The sequence below is a fragment of the Leucopleurus acutus genome, assembly GCF_964270905.1.
Source record: "Leucopleurus acutus genome assembly, chromosome: 14".
Lineage (NCBI taxonomy): Eukaryota > Metazoa > Chordata > Mammalia > Artiodactyla > Delphinidae > Leucopleurus > Leucopleurus acutus.
In genome coordinates this window covers 44,173,885-44,195,439 of record NC_139156.1, presented here as the reverse complement: position 1 = coordinate 44,195,439, position 21,555 = coordinate 44,173,885, and the positions used below count along the sequence as shown (strand labels likewise).

At 42.8% G+C, this 21,555-nt stretch overlaps 1 protein-coding gene across 4 annotated transcripts; it reads left to right on the top strand.

Moving 5' to 3' along the window:
- Positions 1–1,630: 1,630 nt before the first annotated feature.
- ZNF239 (zinc finger protein 239) lies at positions 1,631–17,677 on the top strand. 4 transcript variants are annotated; one of them, XM_082854802.1, is made up of 3 exons: positions 1,631–2,461; positions 12,739–12,789; positions 15,236–17,677. In XM_082854802.1, exon 3 carries the CDS (start codon positions 15,493–15,495, stop codon positions 16,708–16,710), a length of 1,218 nt encoding a protein of 405 aa, XP_082710928.1. In that variant the 5' UTR covers positions 1,631–2,461; positions 12,739–12,789; positions 15,236–15,492; the 3' UTR covers positions 16,711–17,677. The 4 variants fall into 4 exon arrangements, with proteins under 4 accessions (XP_082710928.1, XP_082710927.1, XP_082710926.1 ...); XM_082854801.1 differs by lacking the exon at positions 12,739–12,789 and adding an exon at positions 8,142–8,264; XM_082854800.1 differs by lacking the exons at positions 1,631–2,461; positions 12,739–12,789 and adding an exon at positions 7,905–8,264.
- The last annotated feature ends 3,878 nt before the right edge of the window (positions 17,678–21,555 follow it).

Sequence of the window (21,555 nt, the reverse complement as noted above, 5' to 3'; positions counted from 1 at the left end):
CCCACATCTTGACTTTAGCCCAATGAAACTGATTTCAGACTTCTGATCTCCAGAACTGTAAGGGAATAAATTTGTGTTTGTTGTATGTCACTAAGTTTGTGATAATTTATTACAGTAGCAGTTGGAAACTAATACACCAAGAAGGGGAAAGATACAGAGGAGAGGTCTAGGTAACAGCTCTTTCACCCCCAGGATAAATCTGCAGGGAAAGTATTCTGGAAAGACCTAGTGGCCCTGTGTTACTCAGTGAAGGGTGAATGGAAAAGCCACTGGGGAGAATTTTGGTGCCACTCCCTTAAAGGCATTAGCAACTAAAAGGGTCTCCGTGAGCAAGGTTTCTATGTAAATCAGTGATACACAGTACTATCAAAATTTAAAAAGCAAACTGCAGGCCTGTATATACACAGCATGACCCCGTTTGTGTTTAAAAAGTGTATCTGTTTGTATAAACAGTTATGTCTGTGTATGTTTAAGAAACAGTTCTGAATGCTGAGTGTCACAGGACTGATTCCCTCATCTCCTCAGTCTTTGTTTCAATATCCCCTGTTTAAAACTGCAAGGCAACGACTTCCCTCGTGGCGCAATGGTTAAGAATCCACCTGCCAATGCAGGGGACACGGGTTCGAGCCCTGGTCCAGGAAGATCCCACATGCTGTGGAGCAACTAGCCCATGCACCACAACTACTGAGCCCGCGCTCTAGAGCCAGCGAGCCACAACTACTGAGCCTGCGTGCCACAACTACTGAAGCTCGCGTGCCTAGAGCCCGTCTTCTGCAACAAGAGAAGCCACCGCAATGAGAAGCCCACGCACCACAAGAGTAGCCCCTGCTCACTGCAACTACAGAAAGCCCGCGGTCAGCAACGAAGACCCAACACAGCCAAAAAGAAATAAAAATAAAATTGCAAAGCATATCCCAACCTACACACCCCAGCACCATCACCCTCAATGCCCTGACCCAACTCCACTTTTTCCATAACACATAACCTTATAACACACTATACCTTTTATCATAATTACGTATTGCTCTAGTGGGAAATGCCACTAGAATTTAACATCCACAGTGATTTTTTTTTGTTTAAGTGTCTTGAACAGTTCTTGGAACATAGCAGGACCTCAAATAATGTTTACCAAATGAACTTCAGAGGTGAGAAGGGGACACTCACTCCAGAATATTTTTTAAGGTAATGCGAAATTACGCGTGATATTTACGTTCTTTTCCCCCAGGAGCACTTTACCAAAACGAAAAACATTTTAATGGGCATTTCTAATATAATTCTTACGCGTTTGCAATAAAAACCAGGAGAACAACCTGAAGGACCTAGTCGCAGGCCTCACAAACTGAGAAGAGCACTCGGCGTTGGACGGAACCCTACCCTTGGGCTCAGCGCCTCGCGAAGCCTCAGGGTCAACGCCGGAAGTGGGCGCGGCCCACCCGCTGCTTTCTGGGACTTGTAGTTCGGGGCTGTAGGCGACGGAGCGGGGCCGTATAGCGAATCCTGTGCTTCCAGGTGTCGGATTCCACGTGGGAGGTGAGGGCGGTATGGACGCTCGCGCAATCCGCGCGACCTGCAGAGAAGCGTCTGGCTGTCGAGTTGTGGGAGTGCCGCGGGGGAGGTGCTGGGCCAAAGGGGCCCGGAAGCCTGGCGGGCGGCCGGGGGAGGGCGCGCATCTTGGCGGAGGTGTGAGCACGGGCCGCACGTGTGTCCGCTCGCCGCGGCAGCCGCTGCGTTCGCCGGTTCTGGCCGCGGTCATCTGAGACCAGGCGGCCCCTAGCGCTAAGCCGGCCGCGGCTCCGAGAGGCCCTCCTCTCGCCTGCCTGAGCTCCGGCCTTGGCCGGCCTGGGAGCCTCGCAGTTGGCCGCACCGGCCTTTTCCGCGCCGGTGACTGGCCTTATTCGAAGGAGGATTTCGGTGGACGTTAGGGGACCGAGAGGGGCTCCTGTGAGAGACCGAAGTTTCCGTCCCCACAGGCCTGTCCTCGCTGAAAAGAGATTGCGTCAGAGCCCCCGCACCCCAGAAACGAGTCAGGCCTTCAGGCGTCTCGGGCAGCCGAAATCTCTGCCGAGAGGCGACAGACACATCCTACCGGAGAGCTCCTACTGCTCTAACTAGAGCGTTAGGGCAAAAATCGCAAAGCCTGGGGAAACGGGCACATCTTAGAGCTGCTGGGGCCAGTGGGAGTTTCTTACCCTCATGGGTTTGAGGGGGAGGCTTGGCCTGTTTGGTCCCAAGCCTAGTGGAGAGATGCGAGGGAGGTGCAGCTTGGAAAGACAGGAAAGGCACCCCAGGAGAGGGTGTGTGAAGGTAGCAGGAGCTGATTAACTTTTTTCCTACAGTCTTGCTGGACTGTTTAGTCTATGTCCTGCAAGGTGGACTTGATTTTCATGGTTTTTTCGCTTTCTCTAACTCTACTTTAACAGGAATCTATCCTTCTTGAGAGGAGGAAATGACCAAGTTCCAGGTGAGTTGGGGTTTCTCTTTTCTGAGAATGTAAATAACCTTTCTTTCTTGGGAAGGACATCAGCATTAATTGAGTGCGTATCTGGTGTCAGGTCCTGTCTTGGTTGTGTGGTTTTTTTATTTATTGTCCGACTTCAGCATGAGACATACATTATTTTATAAATATGGGTGTAGGAACATTAAGATACTAAGAGCATATATCTATCAAATGATGTCACTAGAGTCTGCACAGATAATCTGCTGACTTTAAATTCCACCTCAGTTTTCAGTGTACCACTCTGCTTCCATGAATTTGGCCCACTCCCCAGAACACTGGGCTATGCTCTTTTATTGAAAGACTCCACACAGCATCTTTGTCTGGTCCTGTCTCTCAAAGCATGTCTTTTCCTGCCAGGCATTTCACGCACATTGAAAGTCATTCAAAGCTGTTACATGCTCAGTCCAGTGCCAAGTGGTCTCAGGAAAACAAATAGAATTATAAACTACAGTGCTGGGCTTCCCTGGTGGCGCAGTGGTTGAGAGTCCGCCTGCCAATGCAGGGGACACGGGTTCGGGCCCCGGTCCAGGAAGATCCCACATGCCGCGGAGCCTGTGCGTCCGGAGCCTGTGCTCCGCAACGGGAGAGGCCACAACAGTGAGAGGCCCGCGTACCGATTAAAAAAAAAAAAAAAAAAAAACTACGGTGCTTTTCTTCATGAGCAGGTGATGTATATGAGAAAAGGTATGCACATTACCAATAATCATTTATTAAACCTGAATGAGTTAAAGACATGAGAAAATTTGTTACATAACAACACCGTAATTACCATATCACTCCCAGAAATGCTCCTCAACCAGGCTGTGCATCAGAATTATCTGTGGTGTTCTTTTAAGAATTAAAGGTTCCTAGGCACCATTCCCCTAGACATACTAAAAGGAGAATTTCACTTTTTTATCCCTTTGACCTTTTGTACATCCAAAGATTTATTGCATTTATTGTGAAATACTTCTCTACATGCTTGGCAAAAACAATCCTCACGTCCATAGGAAAACAGCATGAGCTCTTATAAAAATTGGTTTGTTTAGAGGACAGTAAGCTGCTTCAAGGTACTGAAAGCATGACATCTCTGTGCCTTGAAAATAATTGAGAACGTCAGCAAAGATTGACATAAGTAAAACCCTGTGCTCTTTTTATTTTCCTTCTCTTCCCTAATGAAGATTATTCACGGTGATGAAGTTGGGGATTGCTAGTATAGTGAAATTTTGAGATTCTGGCATATGTTAATAATTTTTTGAATTTAAAGAAAGGACTTCATTTCCACCAGTACTTACTGTTTTCTGTGTACCAGGAGTTGTCTTTGAGTCTGCTGAAAGGCAGGACTCCCATTTAACCCCCCTCTCCCTCTGTGACCTTGGATAAGTCACTTTACAGTTATGAACCTTAGTTTTCTCATCTTTAAAATGAGAGTGCTGAGTTTGATGATCTCAAGTTTTATTTCATTATTTAAATTGAATGTGAATTTATAAATATTTACCATTTAGATTTTGAGTCAGTTGTGCTAGTTGCTGAGGATTTAAAGATTAGTTGAGTGTTGCCTCTATCCCTGAGAATCTTATAGCCAATTTGGGAGACAAATTTAATAGCTATAGTAGAGGTATATGCAAGATACTGTGAAATCTTTGAGAAGGAGAAATTTAACATATCCTTATGCTTCAGAAAGGAGGTTGTTGATTGTCCTGAAACTGAAATGGATGGGACGATGGGAGAAATATAAGTCAGGGCAGGAGCAACATGTAAAGGGCTCTTCTAGACTAGAGCATGACATTCGGATGACTACAGGTAATCCAGGGTGATGACAGCTCCTGCCCATCACTGCCTTCTGGATCACTGTTTTCTGCCCCTAAGTAAATTGTTGGATCTAGCAGGGGTGGGCTCTGGAAGGGAAGTGCTAAGCTATGTGATACATGTAGTTTCGAGGAGTTTGACATTTACATTAGTACAGAAACTACTATCCTGTAGCCTTATACTTTGGTTGGCCCTCAGGATACTGAGTCCATTCTCCCACAGGAAGCACAAGTTCCACCTTGGGGTGACTGAATATCTCCACTGGTACCTGGGGAGATTATTCATTATTCAGATTCTTTCATTTCCAACTTTGTCTTGCTTTAGCGAGACCACTGTTTCCTCTTTTTCCTTTCCCCTGACACACTGAGTCCTCTAATTTGGTCCACTGTCATACCATTTCTCATCTTGGAATTTTCAGCCTACTACAAAGTTGGTAGTCCATCAACATATCCTTTTTGTTTTCAACATGGAATTCTCCCTACCACTTTATCTGTGGGATCTTAAAAAATTAATAACTCTTGACTGTCCGATCCTTGTATTGAAACATGACAAAGCTTGTATTTTGAAGATTTGGTAAAGAGTTATTGTGGCCTAGCTAAGAAATGAGGGCCTTTCCTAGAATAGTAGGAGCAGAGATAAGAAGAAGTAACATGCTGGAGGGAGATTTAGGAGATAGAATTGACAAGAAGTGGTTTGATTATGGTCAAGGTAGGAAAGGAGTCTTAGACATCTCAGATGACAAGGTGGAAGATGGATTAAAATATAGGAGGAAGATCATTGATGGACTTGAATCTCAGAAGGGAAGGAAGGATTCCATCTAGAATGTGCAAGGAGAGGTTAGCCATGGACAGAAAGAAACCTGTTGTCTCTGAAAAGAAAAAGTCCAAAAGAGGAGTAGCTAATCTACTGATACTCCCCAGCCGTGTTTTCCTAACAGGTGTGTTTACGCCTCTAAGGCCACAGCCTCTGCTTCTGCTTCTTCTTCGTCCCACCTTTGCACAGGGCCTTGCAGCCTTCTCTAGTCCAACCTCATCCCTCTTCCTCAGACACAGTGGAGACTGTGACCTTTAGAGGAGAGCCTGGGAGGAAACAGCTGCTTCTCCTTTGTTGACTAGTGGGGTAGAGTCGCTCCTGCCGGGGGACCTGGTTGTCCTCAGTTTCCTGAGGAGGGTGTGGGTGGTGCCCCTTCAGGCTGATGCTTATGGTGTCAGCACTTCTGAAGGTTACTGGGTACTCCCCTGGCCCCAAGTTGAACCGCTGCTTTCGGCTTCACTGGCTCTCAGTTGTTCTGTGTATATTCCATCCTCTGCTTTTCAGAGTGTGGCCTGCAGACTGGTGCCAGCCAACAAACTGCTTGTTACCAGTCTATAAAGATACAAGGACAGGGCTTCCCTGGTGGCGCAGTGGTTGAGAGTCCGCCTGCCAATGCAGGGGACATGGGTTCGTGCCCCAGTCCGGGAAGATCCCACATGCCACGGAGCGGCTGGGCCCGTGAGCCATGGCCGCTGAGCTTGCGCGTCCGGAGCCTGTGCTCCGCAACGGGAGAGGCCACAACAGTGAGAGGCCCACATACCGCAAAAAAAAAAAAAAAAAAAGATATAAGGACAGAAATTGAGAGTTTTTTTAAATTTTATATCTGTTGAATCTAATTTTAAAAATTGGCATTGGTATTTTATATGTCTGCATTCTTATTTTCTAGTAACTTTTTAGAAAATGTATTTTAAAAAAATATGTGACATGTTAGAAAAATCTTAAAAGAAACTGGTCCTTCACCAGAGGTAGTTCAAGAAGTGTTGCTCCATCAATAGAACCTTGGAGGGAACCAGACTCACTGTGAGGTTAACTAAATAAGTACTTGGACTCTTTTTACATGCCAGGCCCTGCTTGAGGCCTTGGGGATGCAGCCATGAACAAATCAGGCAGCCTCTGTTCTTGGGGAACTTAGTAGGGAGAGACAGACTGTAAACAAGAAAGAAAATGTATAGATTAGAAAATGAGATAAGGCATAAGTACAAAGATAATAAAACAGGGAGAAGTGATGGTTACTGGATGCTCCCATGGATTAGTCAGTCAAGGAAATGCTTCTCTGAGGTGGCAGCGGTTTGACTGAGATCTGAATGATGTAGAGAAAGAACATTTTGGGCAGAGGGGGATAGCCAGTGCAAAGGCCATAAGTGGGATGAGTTTGATGTGGTCACAGGGGCCAGGTGACTTGTGAGGGAGGAGGGACTCAGGCTGAGATTGGAGAATTGACAGGACCCCAGCCTGCAAGGCCTTGCAGGCCAAGATGAAGAGCCTGGATTTTACTCGGTGTCCATAGAAACGCCTTTGGGGAGTTTCATGCCTTGAGTGGTATGTGTTTTGAAAGATCACCCAGGCTGCTGTGTGGAAAATCCGTCACGTGGGGGAGCAAGAGATACAAATTTAGGAGGTTAGTGCAGGTGGAAAGTTAATGAAGGCTGGGACTTGTAATGATAACAGTGCAAGGTGAAAAGAAATGGGTAGCTTCAGATATGTTTCAGAGGCAGAGTTGAGAGGACTTGGTGATGGATAAAATATGAGGAAGTGAGAAGAGAATCAAAATGACTTCCAGGATTTTGGCTTGAGCAATTGGGTGCGTCGTGTGGCTCTTTACTAAAATGGGGACAACAAGGGAAGACCAGATACTGATGGAGATTGTTGGGAGCAAGAATTCTGTTTGGGGCTTGGTGAGTCTTAAGTGTCTTTTAGCCATCCAAGTGTAGATGTAGGTGGGAAATTGGAGCCTGGAGTTGAGGAGAAAGGTTAGGGCTAGAGGTATATGGGAATACCTAAGGAGAATATTTTTTGGTTGTGTGTAAATGTGCTATTTTTATTTCTTCCAGGAATGGTCAACTACTTAGTTTAGAAGAAGAAAGGACATATGATTTATATGACTAGGGAAAAAATTGAGATCAGAAGTGTACTTTGGCTGAGAGGAAAAAAGAGGAAGGATCAAAGGATGGTGATCTTGATAAAGCAGATGTCATGGAGGAGGAAGAGGAGAAAAAATAGGAAGATGTTTTTAAGGTGTGAATTTTGAGATATTAATATTTCAAAAGAACAGTGGTCCAAATAGTGAAATGGCCCTAATTATGGTTGTTGAGGCAGAGATCATTGGCATTAAAGAGATTAAGAGGGACTTCCCTGGTGGCGCCGTGGTTAAGAATCCGCCTACCGATGCAGGGCACATGGGTTCGAGCCCTGGTCCGGGAAGATCCCACATGCCACGGAGCAGCTGGGCCCGTGAGCCATGGCCACTGAGCCTGCGCTCTAGAGCCTGTGAGCCACAACTACTGAAGCCTGCATGCCTAGAGCCCATGCTCTGCAACAAGAGAAGCCACCACAATGAGAAGCCTGCACACTGCAATGAAGAGAAGCCCCCGCTCGTTGCAACTAGAGAAAGCCTGCCTGCAGCAACGAAGACCCAACGCAGCCAAAAAAAAAAAAAGAGAGAGAGAGAGAGATTAAGAAATGTGAGGTTAGCGTGTTGGGTAATTTGTTCTCATGAGTGTTGAGGTTGTCAGGATAACAGTAGGAATGGGGCGGAAAGGACAACTCAGCAGTGACCATGATATGACACTGATAAGGAGAGATTCAGTAGTTGGATAGCTTGAGCTTGGGTGAGTTGTGGGCAGGAGGGGAAGTATTGGGAAGGAAGTAGCAAAGGAGATGAGAAAGGAAAGGTTTTCCATCCAAACTTGGATCACCCCGATCCTTGAACTGCACACTTCCTCTGTACCCTTCTCCCCTCTTCCAGTGCTCCCAACCTCACCTTCCTTCTGGGGCATTTGTGCAGATGGTTGTCAGTTGAGGAGGAATGTGCTTAATCTTTTAGGAACCAGTAACCTTCAAGGATTCTCTGGATTTCACCGAGGAGGAGTAGGGTTGCTGGACCCTGCTCAGAGGAAGCTGCACACAGCTGTGATGCTGGAAAACTACAGTCACTTGGTCTCAGTGGGTAAGAACATGAACCTGGACACCAGTGCACTGCAGTCTCTGTTTCTTCAATTTTAAATATCATTTGGGCTTGGGCCCCGGGAGCTGTAATTCAGGAATCGGTTTCCTAATTTCTTTTTGGCAGAAAAGGATGTTTCTGATTATTCTAAGCAGCTAAAGAACTTTACTTGGTAAGAATTGGAGAATGGTAACCTTACTGAGTTGTCCAAGAAACCATACCTGGTCCATCACTTATAAGCCAGAGTTTGGGACTGAATTTTTTTTTTTTTTTTCCCCACACAGTCACCCAATCCCTGTGTGTTTCTCAGATGTGCTCTCTCAGTTGGAGCAAGTTGAAGATCATTATATAATGGAGAATTCTCCATGCCCATTACCTTTAGTTCCTTGTGTAAAGCCTCTAAACTCCCCACCTGGCTTTCAAAGCCCTTCATGCCCTACTTTTACCTATAGAGCATTATTCTCTGCTGCCCCAATGTCACCCTCCTTTCCAGCTAAGCCTGTTTCCCTGAGGTCCTCTATGCTTCCTTGTTCTGGGACCTTTGATTACCGTGCTCTGGTTTCTGGTTACTTTTGTCCGTTAAGATTTTATTTGAACTCCATTACCTGTGTGAAATCTTTGACTACCCCTCCCTTTCGACCTCCTTCTTTTCTCCGAACTTTCAATTTATATCTCACACAGGCTCAGACCTGATTACATATTATTTTATATGCTTTTATTTTAACCATTGGATCTGCAAGTCTGATTTATTTTCTTGTTTCCAGCCAGGTTTCTGGAGGGAAAGCAACGTACCTAATACTTCTGCTATATGTACATAGTCAAGATTTAAAAATTGACTGCTGTAGAGTTTAGCAGCAAAGAAATATGTCTTACAGTCTTGTAAAAGAGACATTATGGTAAACACAGTATGTTACTATAAATAAATTCAGTAAGTCCTATGAAGCACAGAGAATTATGCTCTGAGAGAATGAAGGCATGGGATGGGACAAGGGTGAAGTATGTATTGTTGAGAGTTTCAAGGAAAGCTTCTGAAGTGATACTTAAACTGAGTTCCAAAGGATTAATGGGCATTAAACAGGTGACTGGGTAGGGGAAGAATATTCCAGGCAAGAGAATAGTGTGAGGGAAGACCCAAAGACCTAAAAGAAGGAGTGTGGCTAGAATACAGGGAGCATCTGGGAAGAATAGAGTGTGGCCTGGCTCATTCATGGCATTAAAGGCATGGGTAAAAAATGTGAATTTGTGTTGAGTTCAGTGAGAAGCCATTAGAACAATGAAATGGTATGAACTGATTTACCCAGGATCACTGGGACTGCTTTATAGACTGGTTTGCAGAGAGGCAAAAGTGAAGTAGGATCTATGCTTACAGTTTCAAGCTCTGCTCTAGGTTTTCCTTTTTCTTTGATATAAAATTGAACATAGTTTTCCAACATTTTTTTATGCAAGTAAGATATAAAAATCACAAAATTCAAAGAACACAGATGAAGATTATGAAGTAAAATCACTAATAATAGCTTGTGTATCCACTTTTTCTGTGTTCTCCATGTATGCATTTTACAAATACGTGTTAAAATTTTATGAGGTTATACTGTATGTATTTTTCAACTGGGTGTTTTACATCATGTCTTAGAGATCTTTGTTACATCATATTAACTCCCTGTAAAAGGACCCCTTTTCTCATTACATCAGCATTGTCTTCTACTATTACATACTCATTCTTGATAATATTTAAATATTTTTAAAAACAGTTATCACAAGATTTCACTACTGCTTATAAAACCTACCATTAATACAGTTCCTCCTCCACTGATTTTCATAGACCTGTCATTTCTGCAGCCGTTCCCAAGTATTGTACAGCAGGGATATTGAAGCAGTGTCCTTTGGCCTTTAATAACTTCAGCCCACTCCCTGATTTAACTGCTCCAAACTGCACAGCTTTTCTCAGTGTTATTTTTTTCCTTTTTCTTTTTGCCACTACTTTTAAACTTTGCAAACTGTGCACAAAAAGTAATACATTCACCTAGGTAAAACAAATCCTATTGAAAGGCTTATAATACAAACCAGTCTCCCTGCTCTGCTGCTCTTCATGCCACAGAGTGGCTTCTCAAAGCACTCAGTTTGAATCCTTTCACTTGTTCTTTATGGTGTTTGTCTTCATATTTACAAATATGCTCATGCAGCTACTTATTTTCCTTTTTTTAAAGAATAAATGCACTCACATGGTTAAGAAAAGCATTAAAATTGCACAATGTTACTTGCAGTTATGCCTAAAAAAGCCGGGAAAAAATGTACACTGAGGATTTTGACAAGCTGGAGAAGGGCAGAAAACAAATTATACATGAGTAGCAAAGAAAAGATTTGCAAATGTACTAAATGTTTTTAAATGATTAAAGTTATACTATAAAAATAAAAACAAATTAAAAGGTGCACAGTGAAAACTTTCTTTCATGTCCCTGACTCCACTCTACCCAGGTTCTGGTCATTTGCTGTCACAAACTGTCTGCAGTGACTAAATCTTGAGCAAGTATCACTTCACAGCTGTGCCAGGAAATCTGAAGAATAAAACCCCCAAGCTGGACTGCTGAGTGCATGCATTTGTGACTTTGATACGTAATTGTTAAAATGTCCTTCTGGGGGGGAGGGTGATACCAATTTACACTTACAAGCTGTGTCACCATGCTTTGGGTTTTTTCCAGTGTTAACGGGTAGAAAATGGCACCTCATTATAGTTTTAATTTGAATTTATTATATTATGGTATACTGCAATTTTTTTCAGTTTATCAATATTTGATATTTTGTATTGACTTCTTTATGTCATAGATGAAGATTTAGCTCTTTTACATTATTTCTCCCAACATGCCCATCTTTCCAACAATTTGTCAGTCGCATCAGTGATCAATGCTTAATTGCTTTGACTTCATAATTCTTGTTCCTGCAGAGTCAAATAGTATAATATGATTACAGTTCCTTTTTTTTGTTCGTTTTTTCCCTTTCCTAAAACTAATACTTGCTTTTTAAAATATATTTTATTTGGGTTTTTTTCCTTTCCATTCTGTTTTACAGAGTTTTGGTTGATTTGGTTAAGTATTGTTTTCTTTTATATATCAACGATTGATTCAGCTTGTCTGTTTTCTTGACTTCTTTGCTCACTGCTATTTATTGTATATCATCTTATTCTTAAAGTAATTTAAAAATTTTTTGCTACAGTACATTGCTGAATAATTGTTTCAGTAATTGTTTAAATCCTTTCTTATCTGACAAAGTGTCTGTTCCTCCCACTGAAATGTTTGATTGGCTGGGTATAGAATGGAATGCTAATTTCACAATCACTTTACCTCCAAAATTAGAAGATATTGCTTAGTTGACTTGAGGTATACAGTATTGCTGTTTAGTAGTTCATTGTCAATATAATTCTCATTTATATTTGCACATAACCTGGCTTTTCTGTCTGGATGCTTTTAGCATTTTCTCGGTTTGTTTGGGTTTTTTTTCCTTGACGTCCTGAGGTTTCACATTTAGTGACCTCTGAATCTTGAATTCTAGAAAACATTTTTTTCCTGTTAGTTCTTTGATCATTTCTTTCCCTTCATTCTACCTCCACTATATTCATCGAACTCCTACAAGATGGGCTTTTAACTTTTATCTTTGCATCTGTCTACCCTTTACTCTTCATTCCAGGAGTACCCCTCAATCTTCCACCTTAGCCGGATGTTCGTTTTGCTCTTCAGCCCATCTAGATTGCAGGCCTTAGAATCAGACTGCCTGACACCTGGTAGCTATGACACAAGTTACTTGATCATTTCAACCTTGGTTTCTTCTGGTGTAGAATGGGTGTCCTAATAGTTCCTCTCACATAAGATCATGCGACCAGTATCTGAGTGCTTCAAATGAGCATAGTAGATCTTAAATATTGTGATTATCATTTTTCAATCCTTTCATTAATTTAGAAGAATTCTGATTATTCTTCATAGCAGTGTGTTTATATTTTATTATTAGATTGTCCCGTTTTTTTTTGTTTGTTTGTTTTTTTGCGGTATACGGGCCTCTCACTGTTGTGGCCTCTCCCGTTGTGGAGCACAGGCTCCAGACACGCAGGCTCAGCGGCCGTGGCCCACGGGCCCAGCAGCTCTGCAGCATTCCCAGACCAGGGCACGAACCCGTGTCCCCTGCATCGGCAGGCGGACTCTCAACCACTGCGCCACCAGGGAAGCCCGATTGTCCCATTTTTTTTTAGATGTGATATCCCCTCAGATTTCTCTGGGATTTTAATTATGAACCTTTTAAATTCTATTTCCTCTGTTTGTTGAGTTTGTGTCTCTATTGATGTTAGTTTTCTACATTTTTTTTTGTCTCCTTATGTTTTCTCAATTGTCTTCCCCCCCCCCCCCAAAAAGTCTTATGTTCGCAGTATGATACTGGAGTGTACATCCTCAGCTGATGCTCAACCCTTTTTGGTGCATGCGTGTTCTACTTACAGGGGACACCTCTGCTGACTGGGCTTGGGATGGATCTAATAAGAATCCAGATGGTGAGTGATGTAGACCCTTTTTTTTTTTTGAGGTTACCTGTTCAGGCCAGTAAGTTATCTGGGACATGCCCTGCTTCAGTCTCCAGCTCTGGGGTGTCCTCCTTGTCGGAAATTCCACTTCACAGCTTTTCTTGAGGCTTTATCCTGGGTACATGTGGAGTCAGTTGTTTCTTTTTGTACCTCATCCTGTCATTTTACAGGTTTGGCATTACCTCAGCTTCTGCTTCCCTCTTCAGCCCAAATAATACTATTAGGAGTCCTTGTTTGGCGGACAATTTATTTTGTTTTTTTTTTTTTTGTTTTTTTTTTTGCGGTACGCGGGCCTCTCACTGTTGTGGCCTCTCCCGTTGCGGAGCACAGGCTCCGGACGCACAGGCTCAGCGGCCATGGCTCACGGGCCCAGCCGCTCCGCGGCATGTGGGATCCTCCCGGACCGGGGCACGAACCCCCATCCCCTGCATCGGCAGGCGGACTCCCAACCACCGCGCCACCAGAGAAGCCCCAATTTATTTTGTTTTTGAAGCTTTATACGAGGCCGCTACCTTTAGCCTCCCAGTATTTCATTTTTTGTGGGGAAGAGGGTCATTGGGAGAGTGGTGCTGCAGCAACTAGTTGAGCCATTAGAAATGCTTAACATGATTTGATAAACCTCTTTCCAGAATAAACCTCTCTTACTTCATAATTGTTGATTCTGAGCTTGGAATTTCTAGGACTTCTTGAGAATTTCTCCTACTTCTTTAGGAGGCTTTTTCTGTACATAATTTGAGCTGTGCATTTGTTTTTTTCCTACTTTCTCCATTAGACCTCATCCATCTGCTCTTTATCACTAGGAGTTCCCCAGCATTCTAGTGATAACAACCTTTCTTTTTTTTCCAAGACTACTGTGGTTTTGGTTTTGTTTTTTTTGTCATTTCAGTGTAATATGAGGATCTTCACGCTAATTGTTTTGACTAACATACATACCACAGATCTTCCTTGACTTACAATGGGGTTACATTCCCATAATCCCATTGTAAATTGCAAATAGTGTTAAGTCAAAAATGCATTTAATACACCTAATCTACCAAACACCATAGCTTAGCGTAACCTACCTTAATCATGCTCAGAACACTTAAATTAGCCTACAGTTGGGCAGAATCATCTAACACAAAGCCTATTTTATAATAGTGTTGAATATCTCCTGAAGTTTATTGCATACTATACTGAAAATGAAAAACAGAATGGTTATAGGCATATTGCTTGGAGCTGTGGCTGCTGCCATTGCCCAGCATCATGAGAGAGTATTGTCCAGCATATTGCTAGCCCAGGAAAAGATCAAAATTCAAAGTACTGTTTCTACTAAATGCACATCGCTTTCACACCACCATAAAGTCGAAAAATCGTAAGTCAAGCCATCGTAAGTCAGGGACCATCTACAGTAAGTCTAAAATCTGTATTCCTAGCACAGTTCTCTCCCAGGAGTTCCAGACCCATGTATCTCACTGCTTACTGAACAGTGCAAGAATGTTCCACCAACACCACAAATTAAACAAGTCAGATTCTGAGTTTGTTATCTGTCACCCTTCCCCACTCCAGCCTTGGAGATTGATTCCCTATGTTATGGTATAGTACCCCCATACCTAAGTCACTCAAGGAACTTGAGGATCATGCTTGGTGCCTCCTTTCCCTTTTGAGTTTAATCAGTCATCATGTGATTTAGAATGAATCTCTCCCTTTCTCTCTGTAACTATCCTCCTTACCACTTTTCTTCTGATTCACTACAGCAGCGCTCTCTCTCTCTGCCTTAAAGTCTTGCTCATTTTTGATGGTGTGTATAATCAAAGTCAGTTTCATTCCCAGTTGTAATCCTTTAATAGCTTTACATCTCGGAGGAGTCTCTGAGTACACACCAAGCCCTCTGAACATGTCATATTTTCTCTCCACATTTCACTTTATTTTTTTCCTTACATTTGCTCCCAGAAATCTTCCCCAAGGTTTGAGCTGAATGCCCCTACTCTGTGCTCCCGTGACTGGCTGCGCACGCATCTATGGTAGCACTTACATGGTATTATTGTTGACCTATTTGTCCTTCTTCCCAGTAGACTCTAGTGTGTCAAGCAAAAGGATTTCTATTTTCTTCTTTGTATCCCCAGCACCTATTAGATTACCAATTAAATGCAAATTTAATTAAAATAAAATGAAGTAAAGTGAAATGAAATGTGGCAAGGATGTGGGATCCATAGCCATCTGCAGGGCTGGGATATGAATACTTTTATTGGCTTTACTTAAAAGCAGAGACAAGATTTCTGTCTTGTGTACCCATGCCCTCTCCCATCCTGACATTAACCCAAAGGACATGACTATACGGACAAGACTGAACTTTTTGCTAGCTACCTTAGGCACTGCAGTTCTGAAATCTTGAAATCTACCCTTTGTCTGTTATCATTGAATTCTCTTTGTTCCCTAGGAGACTTGAATGAAAATTCTGTGGAGAATCAACAGAAAGGACTTAGGTTATCTCTTACCTGAATAGCTTTCCTCCTGGCAAATATTGGAAGAGATGTCCAGTACAATAACTGGGAGTCAGGATTAAATTGTGAATCTTCAGTGTACAGGAACCCTGAACTAGATGTTCCCCCTTGTCAAAAGTGGGGAGAAGCATCTTCTCATATTTCCAAAAACAAAAGCAGTTTGGTGACTCTTCAGAGTGATGATTTAAAAAACATGGAAAGTGAAGAATATTTGTCTTTGAAAGTCCCAAGCCAAATGGCCACACAGGACTCAGTGACGTTCTGTAAGAATGAGCCCCAAGATCCTCAGGAAAGCAAAATTCTGTTTGTAACTGAAGAAAGCACTGAGAGGAAAATCTCAGAGAGCAAAAGTCCTCCCATCGACCATTGTTCAGAGAACCTTCAAAATAAACTTGTGTCTGATGTAAAAGAAGTGGTCTCGCCCTCATTCAGAGGTGAGACAATATGCCAGATTGGCCAGTCGAAAGAATCCTTGGATCCCTTTGACTGTAAACACAAGGACATTTGTGGTTGGAAGTCATGGGTGATCAGTTGTAGTCATCAGAGAGCTCATGCAGAGGAGAAGCCCTGCACCCATTATGACTGTGGGAAAATACGTACCACCAGCCCAGGTGGTCACCCAGGTGAGAAAATCCACACTGCTGAGAAACTATACAGATGTAGTCAGTGTGGTAGGGACTTCAGTGAGCGCTCAGAGCTAGTCCTTCATCAGAGGGACCACACAGAAGAAAAGCCCTACAGATGTGATCAGTGCGGGAAGGGCTTCACGAGAAGCTCAAGTCTCCTTATCCACCGCGAAGTCCATGCAGATGAGAAGCCTTATAAATGCGACAAGTGTGGGAAGGGCTTCACGAGGAGTTCAAGTCTGCTCATTCATCACTCAGTCCACACAGGCGAGAAGCCTTACAAATGTGACAAGTGCGGGAAGGGCTTTACTCAGAGCTCCAAACTGCACATCCACCAGCGAGTGCACACTGGAGAGAAGCCCTATGAGTGCGGGGAGTGTGGTATGAGCTTCAGTCAGCGCTCCAACCTGCACATCCACCAGCGCATCCATACGGGGGAGAGGCCCTACAAGTGTGGAGAGTGTGGAAAGGGCTTCAGTCAGAGTTCAAACCTTCACATCCACCGATGCTCACACACGGGGGAGAAGCCTTACCAGTGCTATGAGTGTGGGAAGGGCTTCAGCCAGAGCTCAGACCTCCGCATCCACCTCAGAGTCCACACTGGGGAGAAGCCCTATCACTGCGGCAAGTGCGGGAAGGGATTCAGCCAGAGCTCCAAACTCCTCATCCACCAGAGAGTCCACACTGGAGAGAAGCCCTACGAGTGCAGCAAGTGTGGGAAGGGCTTCAGCCAGAGCTCCAACCTCCACATCCACCAGCGGGTCCACAGGAAAGATCCCCATTAAATGAGGTCTTCAATCGCATGCTTGTACTCTGAAGACTTAAATATTTTTAACATCACTCTTAGTTTTATATTCTCAGGATATAGTAAGAGTTATTCAGATAACTTCCCTCACTGGAAAATCATTTAAAGTATTTAACTACCAAGCACTTTGTTATGCTACACAGTGAATTGATTGCCCTTGTTCCTCAGATGGGTAGAGTGAAAATGTCTATACTGTGCTGTTCAGTCAGTGTTACTAGAACTACATACCCTACCCAGCATTTTTAAGTGCAAGAACCTTATATTTCTCCAAGCAGAACATGTTTCCTTTGTTCACATTCTCTGAGAAATTGGAACTTTGGCTTCTCTTCAAATCACGTGCCTTGTGTTTTCCTATTTCCTTCCAGCCCTGAGTAGCCCTCTCCAAATTCTGGTTATACAATATGTTAGTTTTAGGTTGAGGGGGTGGTTGGAGGTATAGTGGGCATGGAAATCTGTTATTGCACACACGTACTACAGCCTGTGGCCTCACAAGAACGTGGAGAAGAGCTACTCGTGCAGTACACCCCACACACTACAGGATGTGGGACCCCTCCCCCTCCTCCCCACAAGGCAACTGCTCAAGAACATAAGTAGTTCTTTTTCCTGGGTGCAGCTAGTCTGTTGGGGTGCTTCCAGGTCTTGCCATCTCAGATGACACCCCCACCAAATTAAAGCCAAGTAGGGTACCTACACCATGTTGAAACATGTTAAATGAAGTTGAAATATATTTAAATGTATTTAATTTGTCTCTCAACACTGAACCTCTCTTATTTCCTTAAATTTCTTCACCATCCATGTTCTGAACCAAACAAAGGAGTCAGGAGAGGGAGTTCTGATATTTTTCTCTTCAGACTCAACTTGTTTTAATATTTGATATACCCCCCGAAAGTCATTTGTTTTTGCAGCATCGTTATTGAACCAGACTTGGGTCTGCTTGCCCATGCACAATAAAGCCAGTCTACTTACACTGGGTTGTGAAGGAAGTGCACCATTTATTGCAGGGCACCAAACAAGGGGTCCAAGCAGCTAGTGCTCAAAAGGCCTAAACTCCCTGATGGCTTTCAGGGAAAGAGTTTAAAAGGGTGAGGAAGGGGGGACTGGGGTGCATGATCAGCTCGTGGACATTCTTCTGATTGGTTGGTGGTGAGTTAATCGAGAGTCAACATTGTCAACCTTCTGTTTCCATCCTTTCTGGGGTCTAATTGCTTGTGGGCAGCATACAGTTAACTTCTTCCACCTGGTGGCAGATTCAGTATCTGCAAAACAGCTCAAAGGACATTGCTCAGAATATTATCTATAGCCCTTCAGGAGGAACTATAGGTCCTTGACTTTATTTAATGGCTAAACTATTGTTATTTTGTCTTGCTTGACTGTTTTCCTTTCTTTCTGCATTTTCTCACTTCTCTGATTAAATTTACTCTTTGGAACTCTGAGAAGGCTTGGAGAGTATGTTTGGGATGACCAGGCTTAAAATATGCACAAATAATTCATTTGGGGTGTGGAGCTAGGACACCGCAAAGGGTTAAGCTAAAACAAGAAGCTTGTGCAACAGTTGAGAGAAACGTGATTGGAAATACATAACTAGAGTGGAAGTTACTATACAATGAACTCCTAATTGCAGCCCTGATTTTCTAAACAATGACTGATGATTCCCCAAGCAGTGCTCAGGAGGCTGCCCAGTCACCTATATTTCAGTTATCCACCAATGACTAATATCCATACATGAAAAATGGTGGGGGGGATATGGATGCAATATTTATTACCTTGAGAAGGTGGGGTTGTAACTGGTTTACCCTGATCAAAGGTAACCTGAAGCAGTTAACTGGACACAGATAACAGGGAAGTGACATGTTAACTTAGGGGAAATGTAGTTAATCTCAAAGAAGGAATGGAGGAGGGCCACAGATTGAGACTTGCCTTCCTTCAAGAGATAGTCCCAGAATATTTGACTCCAACTCAGAGCAGCCCACATGGAATGGTTAGGGTGGTGACCCAGCATCTGCCCTTCGGCATTGTGTAATACACTCACTTGTTTGGATACCGTAAGATGGCATCACAAGTGATGTGATTCTGCTTCAGTGACCTCTAGAATGATGAATGCCTCCCAGTTTCTCCTGCCCTCATAAGATTATATCTGAGCATCTGTTCTGGATTTGACTCGTTTATCATATATGTCTTCTAATTGGCTGATGTATATAACCTATCTGGGACTTGGAGTCAAATAAGATCACAAGAATCCATGTGCACTGAGACCAGAGGGTAGATTTGAAGTCCAAGTTTCAAACGCGTATAAATTAGCCTGTTTTTCCAAGTCTCCTTTTATACGTACCTTAAGTTATCAATGTTTTTAATTATGGTTAGCTTTTACTGTTCTCTTTTAAGCATTACCTTCCTTAATACAACTGAAGTGTGATCAGAGTCCTTGGGAAGCATTTCACTGATTGTGGTAAGGCAGTCTGGGGGAAAAAATTAGTTAGAAAAAGAGACTTTTGCATGAAAATGCAGGAAGAACAACAGGGGATGTGTCACATTTCATCAGATCTTAAAGATGCCAATGGATTGACAAGAGAAAACACTTTGTTAATTTTTAAGACACACACCCCCCAGTTTCAGAGATGTGAACATGAAAAAAAAAAGGATATGTTGCAAAATGGTTCCTTTTCAGAATTCAAGGGTTACCCTAGGATTGATCCTTTACCAGTACTTGACTTGAACAAAGAGCTTTGGAAATTCAATAATTGTATTCAATTGATAATTCTAACACTAACTCAGCAAAGAATCTAGGTTACAGATTACTTGTTGAGTACCTGAGACAAGATTTTACAATTCTTAAAATTCTTACCGGGCTGGTGGCGCAGTGGTTGAGAGTCCGCCTGCCAATGCAGGGGACATGGGTTCGTGCCCCAGTCCGGGGGGATCCCACATGCCGCGGAGCGGCTGGGCCCGTGAGCCATGGCCGCTGAGCCTGCGCGTCCGGAGCCCGTGCTTCGCAACGGGAGAGGCCACAACAGTGAGAGGCCCGCGTACCGCAAAAAAACATGAAAAAAACAATTCTTACCTATTCGGTAGGTGCTATTTACTTTCTGTGTGGATCATTTAAGATCTTAAGGTCAAAATACTGGTGAATATGTGATCACTCCTTGTAGTCACACTCCTAAATTATAACCTTTTAAATTCTTCCTGTCTCATCCCCCACCCTGATAGCCAGTTAGGGGATAAAATATGGACGTTCACTTTTGCAGCTCCATGACCTTTCTCACTGTACTTTCATTGAAAAGAAAGGCACATAACAGCATGGAGGGCAAGGCTGAACCGTAGGTAATGAGGACCAGGAAAAGTCCAAAGCAACGTGCCCGAAGTAGTTGCAAGAGTAAAACTGACATTGAGTTGGTACCTGAGAGCAGGTGATACCAACAAGTAGGTTCAAGAGGTAGAGCTGGGAAAAGCTAAGACATAGGGAGTGTGTGGCAACTGATCCGCAGGGGCTACGAAAATCATTCAGGGTTTAGTCAGCTAAGTAAAATGCTTAAGGGGAAAGGACTAGAAAGTGTGCTTTTGTTAAACATCTCTCTGGACAGCATTAAAATCCTAGAAAGTTTTTACATTTATAATACCACAGCAATGAAGAGAACAAATGAAAAACCACCAGTAAATAGGAGGTCTCAATAAAAATTGGAAATATGGAAGGAGGACAGCTACTGTATCAGAGCAGAAGCAGAGACCATTTATACTACTTGCATTAAGGACAAGAAGGAACCAGCTTGGCTCCAGACTCAGAAATGCTTAATACTGTGGAGGACAGAAGTGAGACATGAAGGGAAAGCAGTGAAATTAGTGGCCAGTCGTATACGGGACATTCCCCTCATTCCATACACACTTGCCCTCCTTCGCAACCCCTGTGCATTGTCAACCAGGGACTTACCCTCCAGCAAGAGATGGGAAATTTCTTCTCTGTAGAAATGGCCCTGTGGAATGGCCCCTAGAGACCATCCAACAGCAAAGCAGTTATCTTCTAGCTCCAATACATTTATAACAGGGCTTCAAAATTCATGAAATAAAAACATGAAATAGCTGTAGGCAGTTTATCAATTATAGTTAGATATTTCAACACTCTCAGGTAATTGATAGCACAAATGGACAGAAAATGACTATCAACTAACTCAACATTTATAGAATACTCCAACAACAGCATAATACACATTCTTTTCAAGTGCACATAATACGGGCTATAATACAAGTTTCAAATGATTTAAAAGAATGGAAATCATACAAGGTATATTCTAGCACCAGAATAGAATTAAATTAGAAATTGCTAACAGAAAGATACCTGAAGAGTTGAAATAGAAAAAGTCCTTGAAAGGTACAACTACCCAAGTTCACTCAAGAAGAAAGAGAAAACCTGAATAGCCCTATTTAAATGATTTGTAGCTGACAACTTTCCCACAAAAACAAGTACAGGCCAGATGGCACAAGTGAATTCTACCAAACATTTACGGAAGACCTAGTAACAACTGTACACCAACTCTTCTAGGAATAAACATTTTCCAACTTATTTTACGAGTCAACATTACCCACATACCAAAGCCAGACAAAGACATCACAAGAAAAGAAAATCATAGATCAATAACTCTCATGAACATAGATGCAAAAATTCTTTTAAAAAAATAGCAAATTGAAACTTCTAATCTATAAAAGATGGTAATGCATCGTGCCCAAATAGGATTTATCCTAGAAATGCAAGGTTGCCTTAGCATTCAAAATCAATGTATTTCATTATATTAACATACTAAAAAAGAAAAACCATATCTTTATAATGTAGAAAAAG

Excerpts from the sequence above, each read along its gene's own strand:
- ZNF239 (XM_082854802.1), top strand. The coding sequence starts at position 15,493 with ATGGAAAGTGAAGAATATTTGTCTTTGAAAGTCCCAAGCCAAATGGCC.